Source organism: Ambystoma mexicanum, chromosome 12 (genome assembly GCF_040938575.1).
Source record: "Ambystoma mexicanum isolate Mex_15411 chromosome 12, UKY_AmexF1_1, whole genome shotgun sequence".
NCBI classification, from domain to species: domain Eukaryota; kingdom Metazoa; phylum Chordata; class Amphibia; order Caudata; family Ambystomatidae; genus Ambystoma; species Ambystoma mexicanum.
The window spans coordinates 927,625,337-927,652,295 of NC_090936.1; the positions used below are offsets into that span (position 1 = coordinate 927,625,337).

At 43.1% G+C, this 26,959-nt stretch overlaps 1 protein-coding gene across 1 annotated transcript in view; it reads left to right on the forward strand.

Annotated features, from left to right (window-relative positions):
• The window catches only part of CFAP54 (cilia and flagella associated protein 54), a 3,669,934-nt gene that overhangs the window by 1,141,818 nt on the left and 2,501,157 nt on the right, over nt 1-26,959 (forward strand). The window contains exon 17 of the mRNA XM_069629416.1: nt 8,967-9,095. Coding sequence (XP_069485517.1) covers nt 8,967-9,095 — 129 coding nt within the window. The remainder of the gene's footprint in view (nt 1-8,966; nt 9,096-26,959) is intronic.

The window sequence follows — 26,959 nt, forward strand, 5'->3', positions numbered from 1 at the left end:
CAGTATGCGAGTGTTTGAACGTTCTTAAAGAATTACTTTGTATCAGAGTGGTTGCGTGTTTGACAATACAATATTTTGAAGGTCTCTGATGAACTGAATGAGAACCTTAACAAATACAACCTCATGGTTATTGAATTTCTGAACTGAATGAAAACTTAATAAATAAGCAGGATTGTTACATATGGGGATTAACATGAATGGAGCTTTAAATTCAAATAAAACCACCACGTGCCAAAATCAGAAATGAATGAAATTTCAATCCACTTAAAATCCATATTTGCTGAATTTTCATGTGAACAGAACTTGGAATTTAAGTGAAACCAATACATATTGAACTTTAACAATGCAAATGAACCCACTATGTGTCATGACCTACAGAACGTGCCTCTTTTGGACTTCCTGGTCCTTGTCTCAACGGGGCTTACACTCCCTGGTACTCCCAATATGGCCGTCCAGCCTGAAACACCTTCCTCGCTCTACACGTTGGACATAGCGTGTTCTACTAATAGACCACGCCCCCCGCGGCTCCGCGCGTCTCAATGCTATTGCGAAGTAGCGACCAGACGTGTGCTCTGTAGCTTGCGGTATTGTTTCCCTGATTCTGTCTCTACTAGCTCCATTCCTAGTCCCTGTCCTTTCTTTCTTACTCCTGGACTCGTGTGCTGTGTAGTGCACTTTCTTAATTTCACGGATTCCTGGATCATTGCATCCCGGAACTTTGAACGCACGCCAGAGTCGGAAGAGACTTGTGCAGCCTTATTCAAGACCCGATCCGTCCGCAAGAAGGCATCGACCAAGAAATCCAGCAAAGATCGGACTCAGGTGAGAAGGGGGGAACTCATTGACACTATGTGCTGAACTTTGGGGTGAATGGAACCTTGAAGGTGAACCTTAACAGTGAATCAAAGGAAGGCATATTAAATAACAAAGTGGGAGAAAATTGTACATAATAGAAATATACTTTAAAAGCTGAATGAACTGCAACTCTAAAGTTTTATTATCAGTCAAGATATTTGTACGAAGACCAATCATACCAAATGTGTTGCACAGAACTTTAAGAATACTGAAAATACTATTGTGACATTGAAACTGAGTCTGGGGAAGGGAGCCCAGAGGCTTATTGATTTGAGGACTGATTCTTAAGACTCTTGTGTGTTTTGGAACTTTGTTATTAGGAACTTGGGGAAGGGGACCCTGAGTGTTGGTTGCAATTATATTATCCTGAACAAACCCCTTAAGTGCCAGGCTATTATGCAAGTCTATGCAAAAGGGACGAGAATACTCGTCCTTGGCACTTGAGGGAAGGCAATTCTGAGACTTCCTTTTTGATGGAACTGTTTTATACTTGGGCAAGGGAGATGAAAGGAAGCTGCGAGCTAGACAAAGCTTAGAACTTTGTGTTGGACACTGTTTCTGTTGGTTGCTGACATTCCTATACATTGTATAGATTTGTTGTGAGGGCAAGTATAGGTTTTGGACACACAGATTCCTAAGATTAACTGTTTGACTCTGGCTTTCCTTAGTTTTATTTCGGTAGAGAAATCACACAACACTATAAGGCAAGTTAGGCCTTCTTCCATCCTGACTCTTAAGTCAAGAAAGTGTTTTATTTATAATTCAGAATCAGTTGTCTGTATCTTACTCTGAGATGCCTTCACACTCGCCACAGTAGTGATACCCAGATAACCAAGAGAATCTCGCGAGAGATCTCCCTCATCACAGTAGTGATACCCAGAAAACCAAGAATCAATAAAGCCTCAGGAGTAATCTCCTTCACCACAGTAGTGATATCCCAAGATCTAAGAGACAAGGACAAGTGTGCATCAGGAGGAATCTCCCTCATCACAGTGGTAATCCATGTAAGATTAAAGAGGATACTTAACAACCAAAGTTGTCTGGTGGTAATCATCAGTATGTCATAAAACAGAGAAGAATTGCTTGAACCATAAAACACGCTTTCAGGAGCCCCTGGGAAGAAGTGAAGAGACTTTTGAGGACTGTGGCAGAAGACTACCCCAAGACAGCCCTCAAGGCTGTGCCAGGTGGGTCAGGAGAAGGTACCCATTCTCTTGACCATACTGTGAGGGGCCAGAAATGCGAGGTGGATAACTTTGTCAAGATTTTTCATAAGCTGCTATTTATTAAATCGAAAAGATTTGCTAAACGCCTCACTATCCCTATCCTAAAGAGGTTTTCCCTGCCTATCAAAATAACTAAAGGAAACATAACAAAAGGAATATGTCACTGACATTTATACCTATAACAAACCTATGAAGGGAATATATAGCAATTCAAAATATAACAAAACCACACTTATGTCAAACATACACTAAGTAACGGTTTCTCCTTGTGACCTGGCTAATGGTCCCTTCCCCAGATTCAAAGCAGGAATTGCTATTAACAGTTCAAAATTAGGAAAGTTTCATTTAACGATACGGTTCTGGTGATAAGGTTCTTCTTGCTGCAAAAGTCTCTCACTTGCACTTTCCAACAGTTCAAACAAAACAACAACTCTTTATCTCTCCACTTTTAGCAAAGAGTTCAAAACAACTTCTTAGAAAACAAACAAAATACTTCCACAGTTCGAAATAGTTAGGTTGTGTAGTTAGATTGCGTAAATCTAACTATACAACCCAACTATTTCATACATTTCCTTTGAGGCATCAAGGGGAACCTCAAGTATAGTTTGTGCTGCATTCACACGTGATCTGTGAAAGTTGAGCGCACCACATATAGTTACACCCTTGTTTCATCCACTTCCACAGTTCATCTATAGCAACAGCAATGTTTTGTCAAGAGGCATTCAGTCATTGTCAAGATACTTTAGTGGCCTAGCCATGTCGTCTTCTTCAAAGCTTCTAACCACACTGCAGTACTTCAATATCTTCTACCTATTCCACTCACCAGCCAGGTCTACCACTACAAGATCCCTCCCCTATTGTACTTACCTGCCAGGACTAAAGAAACTAAACACTACTACAAGTACTTCAGTGATCAAGTTTGCTTCAAACAATCTTTTAAACTCTTTTGACTTCCAACTACTTCAATATTGACTACTTCTTTTGGGAAGACAAGAAACACATTGGCGCTGTTCATGCCACATGCAATGCAGGTTATGCTCCTCTCATTCTGAATACTTCGTATCAGAAGGGCTGCTCTCCTGCCACTGTTGTGTTCCCACTCCTACATCAATCAAATGCTGAAAATGTCTCTCTTTCACACTTGCTCTTCTTGGGCTTAGACAGTGTTGTTTGGTTCCTTTCCAACTGTTGCCCTTTTATTATTCTGGCCACAAAGTTTACAATCGGCTTGCTTCCTTATTGTCCCCTCTTGGCTTTGGCAATGGTGACTCTTGTTATCTTGTTTTAGTATAGCCCTCTTTTGGCTTTGGCAGTACTGGTTCTTATATACTGCCTTTAGTATTGACCTTTCTTGGCTTTGGCAACAATAGTTCTTATGATTTCCTTGAGATTGTGCCCTCTTTCGGTTCTGGCAATTATTCAGCCCTTTATAAGTTTTATTATAGTCTTCTTGTCTACCTCCACAGTTCATATTGTACCACTTCAGCTTCTTTGTATCACTTTAGTATTTAAATGTATTCATGTTCTGCCACTTTAACTTCTTATCTTCAATTCAGCATTCAAAACCTTTGTTTAAGGCTAGTTGGCGCTTATGGTCACATAGTGACAGTGAACTCACCGGGTGCTGCATACGCGTTCGCTCGCGCCGCTGCCTTCTGCTTTCTGCTTCTTCTGCTGCATTTGACACACTAGACTGTTTTTCTCTTCACCTCCTGCGGCCCGCGCCGGTTGGGAGAGGAACCCTCCTCGCTCCATCAACACTCCGCTGCTCGCCTGCCACCAGAGCACTGATTGCAACGGAAAAAGCTTTTCAAACGTACGCTACCCGCCGCACCACCTCTTCATTCAGGGCCTGCAAAACTGGGAAAGCTTTTTACAATAGCGCTTTCCGCTGTGCACGCTCTGCTTGCAAAGTCATTAAGTTTAGAGACTCCCTTGGGACCATCACCTGCTCATGCAATAGCGGCGGCTCTGGTGCCTCTTATTTTCTGCTTCCTCTGCTGCCACTGCAACGTGGAGGCACTGCAGGCATGCCACCTTCTACTACTCCTCCTGCTACTTCTCTTGCCCTGCATTTGAGGGGTCCTTCATACTCCCTAATCTCTCTTGGGTGTGGGTCATTGAAGTCCCCAATGTTACAATTAGCTTTTTCTCCCCGCACATTATATTTAAATGAATTTAGTTCACTTATTATTGATACTGTTTTCAGGAGCAAATGTAAAAGGAAAGAATGATTGTTTTGGAATCAAATGAGTGCTAGCTCTATCTGAACCTAAGACGGTAACATTCTGATATCCACATTCAACTTACTTCTGTTGGCTACAAGAGTTCTCACTATTATGGTTGCGTGCAACTTTGATGGGGAGATTTATGTCTGATAAATGATTGATTTGGACAGGTTTCGCAACCCCCAGGATGAATAGCTTTAGAACAAAAAATCTCACGCTGACAAGCCATTACATATTCCTGCAATACTGACATCTCTTCCTCAAGGGCGATGAATAAAGCATCTTACCCAATGGAGTCCTCCTATTCCCATTGGGCCCCTCTCCTCCCAGGTGACCCTCCAGGCTAATACCCCTGCCCCCATGTTAGGAGCAGATATCGTCTCCCTTCCCCAGGCTACCTGAGACTTATGTAGGGTTTTTGTGAGGACTCTGTAGGATTCATCACAATACCCTCTTTATTGAGTCAAAAACCAGAGCAAAGGATTGTTGGAAAAGAGATAAAGACTGAGCCAGTTTACCAGTAGAAGGGAGTCATTCTCCTGGTACTATTTTTATTTGGATGCCAAACCCTTTTTGTAGATTATGTGAGGGGTCAGAAATGCGAGATGGACAAGTAGAAGAGTATTCTCACAATTAGCCATTTTATTATGCAGTAGCGGTGCGACAAGCACCCAACTCTCCCTAACCTAACAAACCCAAAGCTAAAGAAAAGTGATCATATGTCCAAAGTTTACTGTCTGTCACACATATACATACAACTAAATCATGAAATGGTTATTTGGCTGCATAAAATAACATTTAGCTGCATCAACGAAATTATAAACATGAATTCTTGTATCCAGGGTTGAATCCCCTTCCCCTGGACCAAATCAGGATGCTTCCAACAAAAAGGCAAAAGTAAGCAAGTTCTTGTAATGGCCAAGTTCCACTCCAAGTATGACACACAGTTCTGTTAATTCCATAGGGTTTTCACTTGCCAACACAACTGTCTTCTTGACACATAGAATTTCTCTCTTCTCAAGGCAATGGTCAAAATGTCCATAAACTGTTGTTTGATAAACCAAAAAGACTTATTTTGCAACACAGTTTTGCCAGGATGATTTCACAAAAGTTCAATAAAGCACACCAGTGAATGTGCTACTTTCCTTCTGCCACAACCTTCTACCACATTGCAGTACTGTAACTTCATTTCCTGGTCCACTCGCCTGCCAGGACTAACCACTAAATGTGCCTTTCTTGGTCTACTCGCCTGCTAGGATGAAACCCCTACAACTACTATCATTACCATGTGGTAAGGTCAACTTCCAACTTTCCATACTTTAGTCTTCAATTGGGAAAGTTACATCAACAGCTGCTTCTTCTATTGACAATGTCTTTCACACTAATTAATTTTCCCAGAAACTTCAGATTGTGTCTTCTATTCTGCCACCTTTGGTTTCCTTTATTTCCCTGTGTTTGGCTCAGGCAATGCTTGTTATAATCTCCTTCTATAAACACACTTCCTTTCTGTAAATCCCATTCACTTTGTTTGAAATAGTGTTCACTGTTGGCTTTGGTAATGGACAATGGTAATGGACAATGGTAAAAATACAATGTGTCCTTTCACATTTTTTTTAAAATAAGCGTTACACCCTCTTGGCTTTAATTAGTTTCGTATTCAAAGCTCTGTTTGAGCCAGCAGTCGGTTTTACAGTGCCCCGGGATTACCCAAGTAAGGCCAACGCACTGGCCTCTTCATGCATCTCCTCGAGACCCGCTGCCCTTGTTCCTTCTCGTGTCGGGGAAACACAGGCATTTGACAGCTCCAGTACTGCTACCATAGCTTGCACCTTCTGCAGATGGAGCTCCCTTCGCTGTGGTCGCACTCCGGTGCACGCCACACACTGGAACAGCATGCAGGATTGGGAGAGCCTCTCTCCCTCCGGGCAGCTAGTTTCTATACCGCATCCCACTGCGTACTCTCTGCATACCACATCTTTCATCTCTGTGACAGAGGATATACTGCATTATTGATGCTTTTGGATCTCACTGCAGCTCACAACCTGATAGATCATTCTATTTTGGTGGCCATACTGCAAGACTGCACCTTGTTCTCCTGGGAGACATCATCCTGGGTTCAATCATTCCTTGTTAACCGGACGGCTATAGTCTTCTACAAGGTTGCCATAGCAGAGGGCCATGTTCTATCGTGTGGGGTCCCTCAGTGGTCATGTGTGTCCCCTACTCTTTTTAACATCTTCATCCTGCCCCTATTCGAGCTGCTGGAGTCGGAAGTCATGATATATGCCAACTATGCAGATGACACAGTGTTTTTTTTTGCTTTCAGGCAATCACTTCCAAGATTCGATGACCATTAACACCACCTATAAACTCATACACACCTGGATGGTATTTAATAGATTGGCTCTTAATAACGACACAACTGAAGTTATGATTGTCAGCACTGCCCCTAAAATACATAATCTGTACCCTGAGTACTGCTCCTTTTGAATTACGGACTGTACACTGATACCCTCTTACCATGAAAGCCCACATTAGCAGCTTGGTCTAAAGTACTTCTTACTACATCAAGCTCCTGTCCCAAATCAGACCATTCCTTGATTCCTCCAATTATGCTACACTGGCTCGAGCCATCAATGGCTCTCATCTCGATTATTGTTCTACCCTGCTTTTCAGCATAGGGAAAAGGCAACTTAATCATCTGCAGGTGTTGCAAAACAATGCTCTAAGGGTGGTCAAGGTTTGCGAAAATCTGATCACGTGCCTGCAGCTAGTAGATCCCTACATTGGCTACCCATTGGCAAGTGGATCCCTTTCAGGTCTCTGTGTCTCACCCACTCCTGTCTGTATGGGAAAAGCCCTGTCTACCTGTCAAACCAGCTTTCGTAGCTCCCATATAGGCCGTTACTAAGATCAGCTCTTGCCTGTTGTCTTCCCCCTCAGACTATCATTGGTCTCAGAAGGATGTTTTTCTATGGTGGCACCACGCTTGTGGAATGCCCTTCGTCTGGACTTTAGGGCCTGCTCCTTGATTTGCTATCTTCAAGCGTAGACTGAAAACTATTTTGTTTGAATAACTTAGCCTCCCTGCTGCTGATGACCGATTTGCTCTCCATGACCGACTGCTCATTGTTTTCTTTTCCTGTCTTTATCTGTCCGCGCACCTCTATGCTTATGGTCTTTATCCCTGTGTGTTATAAATAAATTAAATTAAATGAATACAGCCCCTAGGGTCAGGATCAGGTAGCGGCTGCCTTTCCCTGGTTGCATGAGAAGGGGTCCAAGCCAGGGTTTCTGGGATGATCACCTTTGATTCATCACAATTAGTGGTAGGGTAAGAGTAGGTTTTTGGACACAGGACAGACACTTCATCTGGACAAACATCCCAACAACGAGCTTGCAGGGTGCTATTTCTTAAGGTAGGGATGCCCCTTTAGAGATAGGGAGAGGTAGGTTATTTTCTTTGTTTCTTAAATAAAACTTTGTTGAAGCATGCTAACCCGTTGTCTGACTCCTTACTCCACCACACCACAGCTGTTAGTAACCTTTGTCTTACCAGGTTGGGGCTGAGATGGTCATGAAGTGCAGGGAAATTGGAACAGGTTCCATAGTGGGTGCCAACTCCTTCTTCCTGGATGGCTGAGCCTTATTTGTCCGCATGTTATGCGTTCCATCTGTAGCACAGTGGCAGTGGCTCAGGTGGGGTGTCACTTCATGCTCTGCCCCCTCCCTACTGTTGAATTGTCCATTTTACTTGCCATTGGCATTTAAGACCCAATTTGCTTACGTTTGAAGAAGCAAACACCAAAATCATGCCCATATTCTTCAGCGAGACACAGAATCGAATTTCTCAAAAATGCCTGATGTCACGCAGTAGTGCTGAGCTGATCCGACACTCACCATTGAGGCTGCAGCTAACCAGCTAAACTGAAGGATCCAGCATGAACCCTCCCCTCCATCTGCCCATACCCTCTGTAAATTCTGGAATTGCTAGCCTGCAAGAATTATTCTGTGCTAACTTTATGCCTTGGTAACCCTGCACCCAAGTGACTCAAACTAACACCTCTGGCATCGACAGTCCTTTTCTGATAGGACATAATTTAGCGGACCCCATGTGCCTGAACTGGCGCTCGCCAGAGGAGCCTTCTCCTAATGAAGATACTGCCAAATAGTGCTATAGGCCAAGCTGTGAATGGCTTCAAGTACACTCCAAACATCTGTGAATTTTGCCCAGAGGTCACTTAAGGGTTTATAACTGTTAATGACTGTGCTTTCTCTCCTGTGCAGCTCCTGTGTTGTGATATCATGTTATCTTGTTCTGGGGTGTTAAATCAGTGTCCCTGCCTTATGGAGTAGCACCTGTGGTTTTGGTGCACGTCATTCTTGTTCCGGAGATGGTCATGCCACTTTACTGGCCAATGTCTGACACAGGCTAAGGGCTGCAAGAATCTGAACAAGATGCTTTCACTCCAGCAAAGTTAAGTCTTATGGGACCCACTGTTCGTATCAAATGTACCGTACTTGAAAGGATTTTGTTTCTCAAAGTTTGCTATGATTAAATTGGGTAGGCAAATAATGTATTTACAGTTATGACTACAAATGTTATGTCAAGGTTCCCACAAATAATTCAGAGTTCTTTTGCATCGGTTCATTTCAGAAAAGTCCAGGAGAACAACTTCTCCTTGCTTATAAAACTCTTGAGAAGGCAATACACGGGATGGCTGTATCTCGTTCTGTGAACACTTTGCAAGATATCTCATCAGTGATTGACTACTACTGTACCAAGGTAAGAACATGGTCTACATGTTGTGTTGGTGATCCTGCCTGCAGCCCTGCACTTGTGCATGAACTCCATGGAAAGTATGTCATGTCACTTCTTCTGTTTCTTGAAATGTAGATTTATCATCTTTCTGAACTAATCATTTAAAAGTGATATTTTAAACATACAAGTTAGATGTAATGTCACCATGGCAGTTTTTACAGAATAATTAGATGGTGAGACACACACACCCTGTCATTGTTTTCTGCACGCAAATCAAGCTTTCCCTTCAGAGTCATTAAGCTATGTGTAAATGAGGTGAGGATGTCACAGCTGACAGGCTAACAAATGGGAATGGGTTCACTCTAGGGGCTACCACCCATGGGCCCCAAAGGCGGTGGATGGAGAGTCCTCCCAGATTCCGCACCACATGCATAGCTTTGTTGATAGACAGTCTGCTGCTGTCACCCAAGCAGTTCCTTACAATCTGTTGAGGAACTTAGTCTGAAATGCCCAGGGGGGGGGGCAGAAGATTGCTGCTGCACAGTTCTAGGTTTCACTAGATTAGTGGCCAAATGAATTAAAGAGCATCATCTAAGAATTGTTAAAAGGGGTGGCGGTGGCTGCCTATGCCTTCATAGGTATAGAATATAAAAAAAACATTTCTTATATTAATGGAGGTCTGTGCTCCTAATACATATGTGCAACATTTAAATTCTAAAAAATTTTTTTGGTGTGCAAAAGTTACATGCAAAGTGTTTGATTCTTGATGTCTCTATTGCAAAACTCAACCCCTATAGCTCTTATATTTACAATATGTATTGATTACAAGTATGAATATACGGGCAAAGAATAGTCTGTTCGTTGTGCATACAAAATACAAGAGCCAACACATAATTTGCACAATTGTGACTTTTTCAAGGCTTCAAGTCTGCGCCCTGGATCAACTCTTCTAGTCTTCAATATCATTATCTTTAGTGGTTCTCGAAAATATCTAATTTATTGGAATTTGATTTGGTAAAGTAATTTGATGCAGTATTCCTCTATCTTTTCTTTGGGAAGTGTATTCCTTAGTCAGCAGAGGCTTAATTTTTGGATTCTCGGTTTGTGACATTATCGTTCTAATTTATTTTATTGAGGGTAATGCTCATGTTTCTGTTGGTCACATTGTTTCCATATTTTAATTGGATTGTTGGAACAAGTAGGAGAGATTGAGTCTTCCTGTCTGTATCATCTGTGAATGCCTATTTTGGAACACTCAGTCGGCAGCTCGCAGACGCTTACCCCTGGGAGTCCTCAAGTCTCACCATTTTCAGAAGATGTGTTCTTATAGTGTAAGGAACTCATGGCGGCAACAGTAAAGACAGACACAAGTGATCACAGTTCAAGGTTGTTTATTAAATTGTAACAATGAGTGAGATAAACGCCTAAAACTAAATCTAAGATGGGAGCAAGCTACGACCATCAAATAATAATACAGTCCTAGTGGCGTCTTAGTCAAATAAACAGGACCTACACAAAAAAAAGATTGCCAAAATGTACCGCTACATTTCAAGAGAGTGTGGGATAATGTTCACAAGAAAAGAAAGAAGTGTTCTCCAAATGATGTCAGGATGGTATAGCTGAGTCTCCCTTCCCCACGTTTTTAGCACGGGTCAACAGGGGTCTCTTCAGCACCGCACACTCCTGGGCTTCTCCAGGACAAGCTTACAGTCCGTTTCCAAAATATTAGGGCCTTCTGTGGCGAAGTGTCTTTCACACAGTCTCTTGCCTCAGAGAACCTGATGTGCCATAAACAACAAAAACAAAAGTTCCTTTCAGTAATCCTCACAGCGGGTGATTTTTCTTCACCCTCCGACCCCCTCAACTGGACTCCGATCCTTCTTGCAACATTGGCTTCCCTCATTCAAACGTAACATTCAAGAGTCTCAGTGTCTTTTTATAACAACTGTTCACTGAGGACATCCCTCATTCGGGTTTACGCTTGTCAATACAATGCTCACGGGTGTATTATGGTTCACCCTAATTTGCAGGCATCCCTCAAGCAGGTTCACCTTTGCCAATATCACAGTTCACTTTGCTTTATCACAATATGGGATTTATTTCTCTTAGCTTTTCCCTTGGCATCCCTCCGTCGGGGTTCACATAGCCATTCTAACACAGTTCATGATTTGCTCATCTCATCTCATCTCATCTTATCATCAGAAAGCAGGGTTCCCTTGCCCTAGCTTTCTCTGGGCATCTCTCTGGTGGGTTCACACTTGCCACAGTTCACAAAACAGTCCTTTTAGACCACTTAGGTTCTTTCTTTTACCTAAGTCCGGGTCTCAGCCCACAGTCGGGCTTCCCTTAAAGACCCCTGCCAGGCTTCACAGAGTTCTAGTAATACAATGTTTTTGGGTCTGTTTCTGGTTATCCGGGTTCGTAGGTATCCCTCAGTCGGACTCACATTTGCCCCAGTACCACAGTTCACCTTGTTTCCTCAGCGTGTTAAAGACTTTTGATGGTACAAGGGGTTTTGCTTATATCATGATGCCTACCCCTGGGCATCCGGATCGAGTCCATCAGCCCCGGGAGCAGGCATCCAGATACTCATTAAAAACCCAACAGCCCCGGCTGGGGGCTGTTTGGATTCAGTCCTGGCGCCTTAGGCGCCAGGCTCATCATAGAAATCAGTCCTGGCGCCATAGGCGCCAGGCTCATAGACTTTACTTACCTTATGCAGACCATGCTGCAAATGAGTCCAAGCCAACGTGAGGCCTGGATGGGACTACTTTATTACAGGGACTATTTTTTACTCAGCTGTGGTTCTGGGAACTTCTTACCTGGGACTACTTTGCAGGCTATTTAAACCACGCCCGAACAGCAGCTCATGCTTCGTGTTATTCTGCATCCAGCAGCGTAACGCTGACCGTGTCTGCAAGTCAGCATCCAGTCTTCTGCCACGCCCGCCTCGAATCCGGAGCTCCTAGACAAAAGGAAAAGAAAGGAGAAGAGGTTAGATCACGGACATTATTTGATTCCTTACCTGATTCCGGACCCAGCACATCTCCGAGCCTGGAAAGGACATTATTTCAGCACGCGTCTCTTCGCCAGCAGCAGCACCGCGTTATACTCACCAGTCCACTGCATCTTTCAACTCGGCGCTGCCTCCATCATTTTTTTCATCGAAACCCAGCACATGAGGGGAAAACAAAAGGAATAACAAGGTGAGCCAAGAAAACCGACAAAGACAATCTCTTTGCCACCATAGGCTTACCTGCTTTACCACCGGAGGTATTATCCTTTAATTAGCCGCATCTTTCTATGCCGCACCTATAAAGGGAGAGAAAACAGCCAGTTAAACTCATGCAACTTTTACCGGACAGTGTTTGGTAATACAGTCTCTTACCTGAATGCCATCAACTGCCTCCAGGCAATATTCTTTTGGACCCAGCTGCAACCTAACGAGGGAATGGAACAAGAGTGAACATCGGACATATTGAACTCTCTGAACTTTATAGACACTGGAGTCAATATTCCTCCGGAACTCCTCTAGTACCTTCAAACCAGTGAAGTAACTGGTATCTACGCACCCCTGCATGCCATGCAGGATGGAGAGCTCATCATTTAAAAACATAAGGTGAGGTTACCAAGAGGGAATATCGGAGGTGATTAGTGGGGAGAATGAGAACAGTTGGGGGGGCCATCACTAAAGTCCACGGGTGGCTAAATCCCTTTCTCCACTTGCAGGAGAATACTTCTACGAGTCCAGCAGACAAGATTAGGCGGGCCAGTCCAGACTGTCATCTCTTCACTACGCATCACATTGGTGGAGACCGTAGCTGTCCGAGTCCGATCGACGCCCCTGTGGGAACCAGGTGAGCGTAACCGCTTAACCCTCTATGACCACCTTCACACTTCATGCCAGCTTCCGCTAAGGTCACTTGGTTCTCGTAGTTTCAACAAACAAAAAGGCTCCAGTCAGAGTCCTTTGAATGAGTGCCCATGTGACGCCTGTCCACTCTGCTTCTCGAACTTTACTGGGATTTCTAAAAAAAAAAAGTTTAAACACACAAGTTCTTTGTTCAAACATTGTTGCTGCCTGCAACCATGGGCCCAGCACGGTTCAGTTTACTATTAGTTTTCCCCAACTCACCGGCTGTGCTGAACTGTTGGAGTATCTTGTCTCGGGAGTCAAGGATAGCACCACAGCGGCAAGCGCTTCTCCCTGCTTTGGCTATCAGCGCAGGAGAGCCCCGTTTACCGTTGACACCTGTCACACCACATGCCAGCTGGACTTCAGTCTTATGATTCCCCTTTCAGAGGCTTTGTGGCTCCGAGTTGAAAAGGGCAGGGGCAATTCCCTCCTCCTGGTCCTTTCAGGTCTCGCCGCCTTTCTCTTCCATTTGAACTGCCAGTTCGGAATAGCTTCTTCCTCATGTGTTCGGCCTCTGCCTTTTATCACTACGGTGGAGAAAAAGGGCCATCCGGTGTGTTTAATTATTGGTAATTACCTGACTCTGCCTGACCTTTGTGTTGGTACACGTCAGGTAAACAGCTTTGTTGATAGTCCATTGTCTGTCAGTGAGGCACAGAGTGTCAACTGGCACTGAGGACAGCGCACCTTGTTTGCACAAGGTTTTGGTACTCCATCAAGAGTGGCAAACAACCTCCACACCCAAGACTCCCGGTGAGTGCTAGTAGTAGGGACTTCCACTACCTCATCCTCATCATCCTCTTCATTCTCCTCTGCATCCTCGCCCCTGTTCCCCTCTGCAGGCCCTTGAGGAGGTGGTGGTGGTGGAGCGGTTGGGCGCGGTGCTGAGACAGAAGTAGCACCAGCAGCAGCCATGGATGCAATCAGGACAGCTGTCAGGAATTTTCCAAAAGGAATGAATGCAGTAGCAAAAGCAGGTCCAGAAAGGATCAATACCCAGCAATGCCTGTCTTGTTAATCAAGAAGCAGAATGAGGATCAGCTCTGGGTTGTGGCCTTTTATAGGGGTGCTGGGGCACGCGTTGCAGACACCCGTGCTGTCCTGGAACACTTTGAACACCAAAAAAGGGCTCAAAAAGTTCCAAAAAGTATTTAGATCGCTAGGGACATTGTCTGGGACATGTGCAATGGTGAACTTTCGCAGGAAAATACCTTGGATTGCTCAAAAAAGCACTTTATTTGATGTCCGGGGGCCCAGACTGTGTTCGCTAACAAGGACCCATGCTTAGCGTGGGTGCGGTCACATGATGATGTTGCGGACCCGTTCGCGAATGGGATGGGTGTCCGTAGGACACCAAATGCGCGGGGTCGGTTGTACGCATGCATGCAGGTGTTCTACGGACAGTGTTCATGTCCCGGAACTAATTAAAAGTGCGACAGACGTGCAGCGGACAGTTTGGGACAGGCGCGATGTTCGTAGGACCCAAGGGTGTAATACGCATGTGTGCGGGTGTTCTACAGACAGTGTTCAGGTCGCCAAACAAATTAAATGTGTGTCACAACTTTGCGGATAGGCGGACGGGCTATGTGTTCTACGGACATATTCATTCTGGTTGCGAACAATGCAAACAAGGGGTATGTTCTAAGGACACCTTATTTTGAATAGTTGCAGACATGCAGACGGATTTAGTGTCCTGTGGACACCTCCATTTTGATTATGGACAGTGCGAACAGGCATAGTGTCTTAGGGCACCCCCATTTTGGTTAATTGCCGACATCCCGGACACCTGCGCTGTCCACGGACACCCTGACTGCCTTTTAAAAAAAAATCAAGACACAGAGGAATATAGTAACAGCACACAATATTTTATTATTGTATAAAAATTATGAAAGAGAGCGGGAAGCATAAATGAATACAAATACAGGGGAATTATGGGTTTGTACATGTTGGCAGGTAGGGGAGGAAGAGATTGAAGTCTCATAATGTTTTTCTTGATGGGGATGGCTGGCTGTGACATGGAGAAGGGGTGCATGTACAAGTGGGACAATGATATTTAATGTTTTCATTTATATGGTCCCCTACAAAGTTTTTCAAAATAATGAAATTTGTCATTAATAGATCAATCTTTTGCTCTAAACGCTGCAGATGATTTTCCAAGGTGTCGGTTTCTGTAATATTCTTATTTTCTGTATGTTCTGTTAAAAAATATATGTTAAGTACACATAAAATAATGGTTATTAATTGGTTTATTTAGAGAAGTGTAGTGTCTACCATTAGTATCACAGGTTTTCACTCATTTCGTCCCGAGGAAAATTTTCTTCTAGCCATTCCAAAGTACTAGACATTTCTGTGTTAAAAAAATATATATATATATATTTCAGTGGACCCTAGTACAGAAAGTTTATAAATATACGAAATGAATGTAGTGTACTTACCAGTTTCTTTTTTAGTTTTGCTATAACTGCTTCGTAGGTGTGCTGTTGATTTTTGCTGTGCAGTTTCTGTGAGGTAATTCTGCTGCAGGCATATGTTATTTTCTTTTGGTATGTTCCATATGCTATGTAATTGGACTGTTGGTGTCTTACATATACAGTTTGCACTTATTTATTATTGAATGTAATTTATTTATATACTGCTCTTTGAACATGTTCAGTGTTTTTATTGCATGATACAACAATGGAAGATACCCCCTGAGTTTTTGGATAATGTTGATGTTGACCGAGTCCGTCCGCGGACATGCGCACGGTCCGCGAACATCACAACCACTAACACGGGACAGGGGGTTCAGAATGTCCTATGTTACATGTATATAAACTAAGGGAATCCTACTAAACACCTATCAAATTCATGCTATCTATATCTATATTCCGTGAAAAAACTTTGTTAAAGGGACGTTATGGTTAAAAATTGGTGACAAGGCAGGCGCTCTGTTGCCAGTCAAGTTTTCCTGCATTAGCTTCTCCTCCAAACTCCACATTAACTTGCCACACCTGAAAAGGAAATGAAGACACGCCTGAAAAAGCAAAGAAACACAGCCTCCCTGAAGATTGATGGAGTCATGAAAACGTGCGTTTGGAGGAGAAGCTAATGCAGGAAAACTTGTCACCAATTTTTGGACGTTATGGTTAAGTTGCGCTCCTAAAAAGCTATGAAATTCAGTGAAATAACGTTGTTAATGGGACGTTATGGTTACAAGTAAAAACGAAAACCCCCTGAAATTCGCCAGTTATGGTAAGCTAAGCAACCATAACTTGCACCACCATGTGCACTGCTAAGACTAACACCCAGGACATAAAGATGACATCACTAATGTCATTGATGACATCACTGATGACATCACATGTGCATTTAGTTTTCATACACAGCCTCCACAAGGGATTGTCATTACAATGTTGGCAGAAAAGTATCAGAGATCATTGAAGAACTATCATATGCCAAATAGTTCATGAAGCAATGCATTGCTATAAATACCATTGCATTACTGAGTTCTTTCAGTAAATGAACAAACTCATGAAGAAACGTAGGCATTGTCTGCAGCATGCACCATAGAGGTGCAATATTTAAAATCTTCTCATGTTGGATAGTAAAATGATAAATGCTTTCATTACAGAATGTTGCATACTGTGAAACATAAGTACCTCCAAATGCTTCACTTGCTGCATAATTGTACTATTACACACAAAACATAAAGAGACCACAATGCATACAAATAGAAACATATATAGGGAAAGTAATGTAAGCAAAAAAACTCCAGTATTACCAGAAAGTGTTCATAACCCAACTAATTAACTTCATGCACAGGAAAGATTCTTGTGTTTCAGGATTCCTTCTTCTCCTATGCATATGTATCATATGATGTAACTGTACCCTAAGGAAAGTAGTGTAAGAACATATGAGAAGGGTAAGGTCTACAAATATAGTACTTGTTAATTTTTTAATTCCTGACTGACAGTGAAGAAAGCCACCTGGCTTAGATATGTCAGTGAACAAAAAGAGGGAGCTAGACATGTGATGTTATCATTGATGTCATCAATGACATTTGTGATGTCATCTTTGATGTCCTGGGTGTTAGTTTTAGCAGTGCACAGTGGTGGCACGAGTTATGGTTGCTTAGCTTACCATAACTGGCGAATTTCAGGGGTTTTGCGGTTTTACTTGTAACCATAAGGTCCCTTTAAGAAAGTTTTTTCACTGAATTTCGTTGGTTTTAAGGAGCACAACTTAACCATAATGTCCCTTTAAAAATGTTTTTTCACTGACTATATATACATATATATTCAGTGAAAAAGTTTTTTTAAAGGGAAGTTATGGTTAAGTTGCACTAATAAAAACCTATGAAATTCAATGAAAAACCTTTGTTAAAGGGACGTTATGGTTACAAGTAAAACCGAAAAACCCCAGCAATTCACCAGTTCTGGTAAACCTAAGCAACCATAACTCGCGCCACCACTGTCCACTGCTAAGACTAACACACAGGACATCAAGGATGACATCACAAATGTCATTGATGACATCACTGATGACTTCACATGTGAAATACATTTCGAGGAAAAGTCCCTACATGGATTTGTGTTTATATTGTTGCTAACAAGATGTCAGGGGTGATCGGGAGACCTATCATGAACTACTTAATCTATTAAAGAATGTACTAATCTAAAATCATTGTATTGGAGTGTTGTTGTTAATGCAGAAACCTAATCATATATAAACATAGGCAATGACTGCAGCATGCACCATAGAAGTACACTATTTATAATCTTATAATTTTGTATAGTACAATAATGAATGCTACCTTATCAGAGTTTTGAGTAATGCTAAACATGTAATAACTAGCTAACAATTCAAGACTTACAAAACTTGTGCTGGTACAAACAATACATATGAAGAACCACAATGCATATAAATGAGAGGCACATACAGGGAAACTCAAGTAAGGAAGAAAGAAACGGCATCATCAGGAAATGTTAATGACATTAAAGTTTATCTTCATGTATACAAATGAATTGTGTGTTTGAGGCCTGCTCATTTCCCCATGTATGTGCACCATGAGCTGAGACCAAACCCTAAGGAAAGTATTTAACGAACATATCACAAGGTTAACGTCTAGATATATAGCATCTTTTTCAATTTTAATATTCTGACTGTCAGTGAACAAAACCACCTGGCCTAAATATGTCAGTGAACAAAAACAAGTGGGCCAGATATGTGATGTCATCAGTGATGTCATCAATGACATTTGTGATGTCATCTTTGATGTCGTGTGTGTTAGTCTTAGCAGTGCGCGGTGGTGGCGTGAGTTATGGTTGCTGAGCTTACCATAACTGGTGAATTTCTGGGGATTTTCTGTTTTTCTGTTTTACTTGTAACCATAACGTCCCTTTAACAAAGTTTTGTTCAGTGAATTTCATGGGTTTTTACCAGTGCATGCTATTTTCCTACAACTTACTAATATCATACTTACCCAAAATAGCAATATTTGTGCCCAATTTACAAAGTGTCACCTTAAAACTCTGTCATTTCCCACCTTCTGGAATCATTTGTAACACTTTTATACACTTTTTGCAACTATTTCAACTAGTTTTGCATCCGTAGACGTCTATGAACATCTACCTTCATTGCAGACCTTTCGGACAGTGCCACATGACCATACGCTGGCGCACGGCATGTTGACGTGTCTGAGAACCTGTCCGCACTTCACGATAAGATCCGTGCTTCGCGAACATTTCGGAACTGCATTTTCTACTGATCTACGAACTTACAACTTCAAAATTTCCATTGCACAGCTCCAACGCCTATTCCTACTCATTATCCATTAACAATCTAGTACACAGTACATACTTTTAGCAAAACTCCTATTTATTTTAAAATGGCATCAGCTAATGCCATACCTCCTCCCCAAGAGCCACCACCACTGCTGTAATCAAGGAGCATGAGAAACACTGCCCCCTACCATAGAAATAACACACGCGCACCATTTTCCCGTGTCCACCTACCCCTCCATATTAGTGTTTGGTGCCTCTGCCCTCATTTTCCTCTCCACCTTTTGTTCTTAGCTCTCCTGCCAAAAAAAAAAATACATCCAAAAACAACAAAAGAAATGTTCCTTTAGGAACCACCTTTCACAGTTAAAAAATAGAACTAAAAAAAAAAAAGTATAGACTCCATCTACTTTATATTTCTCAGTAAAGTACATAGGGCATCATTACGATCCAGGCGCTAATGGGTTAACGGCGCCGTAAAAGGCTGCGGCGCTGTTACCCTATTAGCGCCTAATTACGAGGTCCCTTTGCGGGACCCGACCTTAACGGCTGGTGTAGACCAGCCGTTAAAGTAGGGACCCGCAAAGGGACCTTGGCACTAATTACGGTGCCACAATTTGCGGCAACGTACTTAGCGCCTCCCCCATTCCCATTGAGCCTCTGGGGCAAAAATGGGAATGGGGAAGGGCCATGGAGGAAGGGTGAATTACCGCCCCGCCAACCTTTTAATGGGGTGGTAATTCCCCCTTTCTCCATGTCGGAGTCGGTAACTTACCGGCATGTACCATGGTGCTAATAGCACCATGGTCTTCCGCCAGGGTCGTAATGAGGCCCATAGACTCAATAAGATTTTCCAACATTTCCATTTGCATTTTGTGTTATGCTAATGGAAATATTGTGGCGTTCATCCTCTATTCCAGGGACTGGAACGGGTGGATACCAGCCTAGCAGCCCAAGCTAAGCGAGGGTGGATAACGAGGTCTCTGGACCATTATCCCCCCATTCCAGCCCCTGTAATGGGGGATGAAGGCCATTAGCACCCTAGGTTCCCAAAGCGGGAACCCAGGGTGCTAAAAAAAAGGATTTTTCTTCCTACACCGGGATGCCTTTGGTGTCCCGGTGTAGGAAGGAAAATCCTTTTCCAAGATGGCCACCATGGAAAGGGAAGGCAGGGTTCCATAGAGGACCCTTCTTTGCTTTCCATGGCAGCCTGCAGAAGGCAAAAAGAGAACTCTGACAATATTACCACAAGCAAATTTTTCTTCCTTTTCAAATCTATCCCAATTTCGAATAACTTTACCACAAAGCCAGTCCTAGGTGGATATGGCCACTTGAACCCCATGTTTTGTCCCTCGTGGTCATGGCCACTAGCCAGATTGTCTGGATCATGACCTTATTCCATGACCCGGACAATATGGCCACTGCACATGGCCACAGGCTACATCTCAGTCACCAAAGGTATATCACTATTTTTGGTACCTACATTATGACACTTGTCAAAAAAGAAACACAGGCACATTTGCAAAACCATGTTTTCAGGTCCTTCTCAATGCTCTTTACACAAGTTTGCTGGAAATCCACCCATGTTTTATTTTTTCAAAAGTGTCAAATGTATGCACATACACACGTCATAAAACCCAGTCCCCACTTGACAAATTCCATTCAAATTTTACGAAAACATTTATATCTAGATCTATAATCTTTTTGCAAACCTTTTTGTAGATTTGTCAAATGGCACCACATTTATAAGCATTTACAATATTTTCGGAACCCCCCCCCCTCTAATTTTGCCCCCTCTTGACAGAATCCCACCAAACTTTGCATACTCATTCGGGTTCTGGTCAGGAATATAATTGCAAAATTACATGCAGTTCCATTAAGTGGTGCCAAAGTTATAAGCCATCCAAGAACTGATTTTCACCAAACCAGTAATGCAGAGGTGTCCGCAAACTTTCACAGGACTGTTTGCGTACTTTCGCTGTGAAAAACATCTGGTTTTTTGCTTCTTGCAGCCATATTCCATCCCATCCTCGTCACCCCTCACCTCCCCAGAGATTATTTGATAAGTTTGACAAGTGCAATGTTGTGTTTTTTAATATGTTTTTACCGCGATGTCCATGGACACCGGCCGATATCCGCGAATCCTAGATGGCAGGCCTTTCCAAAAATCTGACGCACCTCACGCCAGCCAATCAGCGAACACCTTGTGTGTCCGCGGACATGACGCAAGTCTATTAGCCAATCGGTGTCCTGTCCGCAGAGCGAACGGGGAAGTGTGTCCGTGCACATAGATATTACACATTTTTTTGCCTTATGTTTTGGTCATTTTAAAAAAACTACTTGACGGATTTACACCAAATTAACAAAAGCACGCTCCTGCCATACATTTGGTGAAAATCCAAACAGCCGTTTGGGCTATAGGCGTGCGCAAAGTTTTTTCCCATTATATCTATGGGATAAAACGAAATTTTGGGACCCCCCTATAACTTTGCCCCCCCTTGACCAAACCTCATCCAAACTTTGCAAAAAAATTCAGAGTGGGCCATATACTTTTTTTTGTTGCCAAATTTGGTGAGTATTCGTCCAGGGGAAGCCAAGCTATAACCCAACCAAAAAGTGCTCTTCCTATGGGTTTAGAAACTTAACCATAACTACATGCCCGCTACCGCAGGCCATGTAATATATATATATTCACTAACAAAAAATTCAATGGAAAAACGTTGCTACATGGACGTTATGGTTGCAGGTAAAACCTAAAAAAAACAGAAATTCGCAAGTTATGGTAAGGTACGCAACCATAGCCCGCGCTACCACTGTGCACTGCAAGGACTAACACCCATGACATAAAACATGACATCACTGATGACATCACAGGTCTGGCTCCCTCTTTTTTTTGTTTAGTGACAAATTTCTGAGGTTTTTAGGTTTTACCTGTAACCATAACGTCCATGTAGCAACATTTTTTCATTGAATTTCATAGGTTTTTTAGTAGTGCAACTTAACCATAAAGTCCCTTTAACAATGTTTCTTCTTAGTGAATTTCATAGGTTTTGAGTAGGGCACTTTAACCATAACGTTTGTATTTTATAGTTTTTTGAGGAAAGGTGATAGGGTTTGAATTGCACAAGTGAACCATAGCGTCCCTGTAATAATGTGTCTTTCACTGAATTGCATTAGTTTCTCACAGGATGCGCTTAGTTTGTAAAGATGTACTGTACAAAATACTCAAGCTGGTGGCTCTATAGTAATAGGCACACAGGTTTGGAACACTGTGTCCATTTGCGGAGATCGGGGTGGAGTCCAACGTGCCCAGAAAGGTAGGGGTGGTCATAAAAAGTGGTAACATGCAGCAAAGACAAAGACAAAAAACATATACAAACAGCAGCAAGTGCGTGAATGGGAAGGGAAAATGCTGTAGCTGTACAAAATCTATAATGCAGCATAATGGAAAGCACCAACAAGAGAAGTGACGTTTGCCTTCAATGTTACTGCACACCTGCTGCACAATCAAACAAAGAACGAAGAGGCAGAGGAGCAGACGACAACTACCGAGAACAGAACGTCAGAGCAACGTGGTAAGTTCACGAAGGTTTATGTTGTAATTGTACAGGTCCCGTAGTATACAATAGTAGCAAAGCATTATGTTTTCTGTTTGTGCGCAGCAATGGCTTCCACCCTAGATTGGTTGGAGGAGAATTTTCTGTATGAAGAAATGAGTGATGACGATAGGCCCATTGTTACCTGCCACACTGTGAAAAGGGAAAGAGTTACTGCAAGGGCAGGCACTGTCTAATGGCTGGAGGAGAATTTCCAGCATGACCAAATGAGTGAGCATAGTAACCCCATCGATAGGGAACTCGCTGGCAAGATGAATACAATCACAATGTAATACTTCATGTGAATTAACCACATTTGTTGTCTTTTAACAGAACATACCGGAATGCAAAGCAGTACACCGGAAGCAGCACCTTTTCCATGGGGACATAGGACCACTGAAACTGAAGTAAACACTGGGCATATACAAGTTGATCGCCTGGATGCCAAAATCTATCAGTTGCTCCTCCAATTTGCCACCTTGATAAATTTTGTAGAAGAACATGTGAAAATAAGATATCACCGTCTAACTTGCACATTCCCTCCTTCCCCGCAAATTGAGTGTCATGAGAGACGGTTCGATGAGACCTCAATCCCTTCTTCCCCTCACCAGCAGCGTGTTGAAATGGGAAAATCCCCAATATATGTATCTGTTTCTTGTCCCCCTTCCCTTTCTGAATAGTCGCTCTGAATGCGTGCTAATAAAGATTGATATGTTAATTTGTACTGATTGTGTATGTCCCTTTTTTTCCGTTGAACAATGCCATTGTAAGTGTGAAGGGCACAGCACTAATGGGGATGATTGCAAGTGAGAAAAATGGAGGAGGCGGACGAATGCCGCACCTGGGTGCCCTATGCGCAATCACAATAAAAGCATCCGTAGGACGCCACTACGGGCCGCATGTTTTCATGCACACAACCGCCTGCAAATAGTAGCAGGAGCGTCCGTTTATCAGTGGCACAACTGTGCACATGCATATATTTGTCCTTTGACACCTGATAACACTGTCCCTGGTGAACATATGCGAATAAACGTGTGATGTAGTTGTGCTAGCTGGAAGCGTGCACACACGTCCTGTGAGTATTTTTGCACGTAAACATTCCACCTACTGTATCAGGTTCACAGCAAGCGTAGGTAGAAATTTGCAATGTACGTGTGTCATATGCTTAAGTAGTCCAGGGATGGCAAGAGTATAAGTAGGAGAACTATGCACGTGGCCACACAGTATAACTGCCAATATACATCCAGCAGACAAGAATGCAAATGGAGAATAATGGCGATATCACCATGGTAACTTATCAACAGTGTGTGCGGTCCCTTGTTTGGTGGAAAAGAGGACATTTTTCTGCAATGTATGAAGTGTTACAGTGATAGTGCACCCATACAGAGATCCTCCACTCTTCCTTCTACATGTAGATAAAGGGAAAAGAGTTTGTGCCACTTTCCAGTGTCACATGCTCCACATCAGCCCTATAAAAGGGCACACCCCACAAGTGGTCTGTTTGGCTTTCTTGAGAAGAGCACCGGTGCACATTGGTTCGGGCAGAAATTGCTTTCTCACCAATTGTGTGCCTGCAAACTACTTCTCCGTAATGGCCACCAGAGCTTTTGCTACTTCCTCTGAGTCAGGAACACCCACACCCTCACCACCAACACCTCCTTCTCAAAGTCCTGAGCAAGGGGACAGGCGTCCTAATGTAGAGGGACAACGAAAAGGAAACAAAAATAAAGTAGAAGAATCCCCAATGCCTAAAACCAGTGTCAATCCTCGGTGTGGAAACTTGTTAGGACTGTTGGAGATGTGCCTAAATCTCGTGCAAAGCAGGTGCAGTGCACTGATTGCAACATAGTATTCAGTCGCCGAAAACCTGGCTTGTACAGCTATGGTACCACCTCCATGCAGCGGCACCTGAAAGAGGACCAACAGGTAGCTATTCGGAGGGTTGTCCCCTTCCAAGCAGGCAGTAGGTTATTATCCTCTACAGCATCCTCTGCATCTGCTCCTGCCACCACTAGGGACACTCCAGTGGGCCACTGCATCCCACAAGCGGCCGTGGAAGACATACGCAGTACAACAGACCCCTACCTAAGTCACTGTATTGTGCATATACTGCAACGCCGTACTGTGTAGGGGAGAACATTTGCGAAGTGCTTTTAATGCTTCGGTCCGGGAGCATGACAAACATTGCCCCCTACCCAAATACGGTGCACCCCATATCTTCTGCTCTCCACGTATGATTTCTTATCCCGGTGTTGGTACCCTTAGCCAAATCTCCCTTCCACTTCTGCTTTTTCTGGCATGTCTTATAACAAAAGGAACAATGCTACACAGCCACAAGATGGGGGGAACAAAAAGGCTCTTTTCAGAGCCACCTTGCACTGTTCAAAAATAGAAGTTGAATGCAAGCACACAGGCAGTGACGCTGCCTATAAGCGCCACGTAAAGAGATGGCAACAATAGGCGGCGGTACACCGTCAAAAGCATTGTATGCATTTGCAAAAAGAAGTGGTGGCTCTGAAAAGATCCTTTTTGTGCTTTTTGTATTTTCAACATTAAAAGTGATGAACAACCACAGGGAAAATGCTTCAGACACTTGCAGGAAGCGCTGCACAGCATTTTGGATATTATGCAGGAAGATCTCATTGCCAGCATCAGTCAGATGAACTCCATCTGAACAAAAAATGTTCCTACTACGAAACGTAATGTTTTCATTGTGGAAGGAGAACATGCCAACATCTGTCTCTGGGCAATGCAAGAAAAATGTTGTGATTTTGGAAACCTTTCCATGAGTTGCTGAAATGTCTCCTTCATTGGAAACTGCAGTGAAATGCCGGTAACATGCCCTAAACTGTTCCCTCCACAATGAACAATAATAATGTCTGGATGAGCAAGCGTCACCAAACTGGCACAATGGGGGCCCACATGGAACCACTGCATCCCACTTATTCCGTGCCAGTGCACATCAACATTATGGAAACAAGGTGTGCTGCTAGTGCACAAGGTTCTGCGTAAACTTGTACTCAATGTATCTACGAGTCGCCCAACAGCCATATAGTCTGCTTACTGAACAACACACCCGTCCCTTTGGCCATGTCCACTCCTATTGGCAAACAGACGTTCTGGCACAATCTGTTGCTACACACCACACCCACAAATTCATATTGACCAATCCCAACTCCTGCACAGTCCCATTTCCATTGCAGCCACCCTCAAAAGACCCGGAAGTATCGTGTGCGCACCCCCAAAAGGCGCAGCTTTCGCCAACATATTGCCCTGTGTACGGGGCTGCATAAACACATTTTAAGTATCATAGAACGTGGGCGTCTTTGCAGAAGTTGTGCAAAGTGTTTTTTTTCTAATTTTGCTAAAGGGACTTGTAAAGAAACACCTTTTTGTGTGCTCTTTGTTAGGGGTTGCACTCGGCTTGTCCTCCGTATATTACTACACGTGTGTCTGCAGCGTACATTGTACATAGTGCAACAGATAACTAACATTCACCGCCACTGACAAACGTCACACTACAAGCACTAACTTTGTCATGGGCACAAAAGAACATCATACCATGGAACACCAAAGCAGAAATACACGTGAATCGCTAAACCGTAGTCTAATTTCCATAGCAAGCACATTATGAAGGACAGCATGTAGCATGTGCGATTTCCCCAACTACCACGAGGGCTGCGGGCTAGTAAAGCAGGGCCACTCCTCCTGCCCTTTCAAGTACTCTTTCAGCAGCACTCCCTGATTGGCTACTGTTAAAGTATTACATACGCATCCACCGATTACATCCAAGAACTGTGCATGTAATGCTATCACATCTATTGAACAGTGCGTAACAGCTGTTAAAAACGCAGAGGTGAAATATCCTGTAAATTAAAAGCACCTGCACGAGAAAGTACTGTACAACGATCTACACGTTCTGCACCCACAAACATCAGCATCGCTACTCATCACCACAACCAGTAGATATTACTGTTTCTTCTACAGTTAAGTGCCAACTGTGTTATACGTGTGTAGCAACAGTGTACTTAGGAATACATCTCCATAACATACTCAAAATGTGTACTGTTACGTCTCCCATCACCTACTATTAAATCGCTCTTACAGTGGTAGGTGGTGCCAAAGTTTCCATTTGCCCACAACAGGCGTTGGTATACTAAAAAGGTTCTCTGTTCTTTTGTTCCATCATGTTTACAATGCTCCCCCATTAAAGCACCTCCTATTTTTGTGTGCAATTTGTACAAATTTGCTATGGAACAGCCTTTCCGACCAAACTAAGCAAAGTGCATAGGTTTCAAGCATAGCAACAGTTTCCACCCGCACGTCATACATAACAGCAGTTAAGCAATAAAAATGTTATTGCCACATTCACAACAGTAACATTCGTAAATGTGCATAATGAAATTAAAACCCACAATCAGTGCCTTCACTCATGTACTAGGTATACATATGCAAAGAACTGCATGCAAATGGATGCCCAAAAACATTGTGATTTGCACTCTGTACATCTTTCCGCACCTTCTGTCTTATCCTTCCACAATGCGCAGTACTGCATGTTTCAAGTAAATAGGCCTACACTAATACACACACGTTTTTCATAATAGGTGATACACTGAA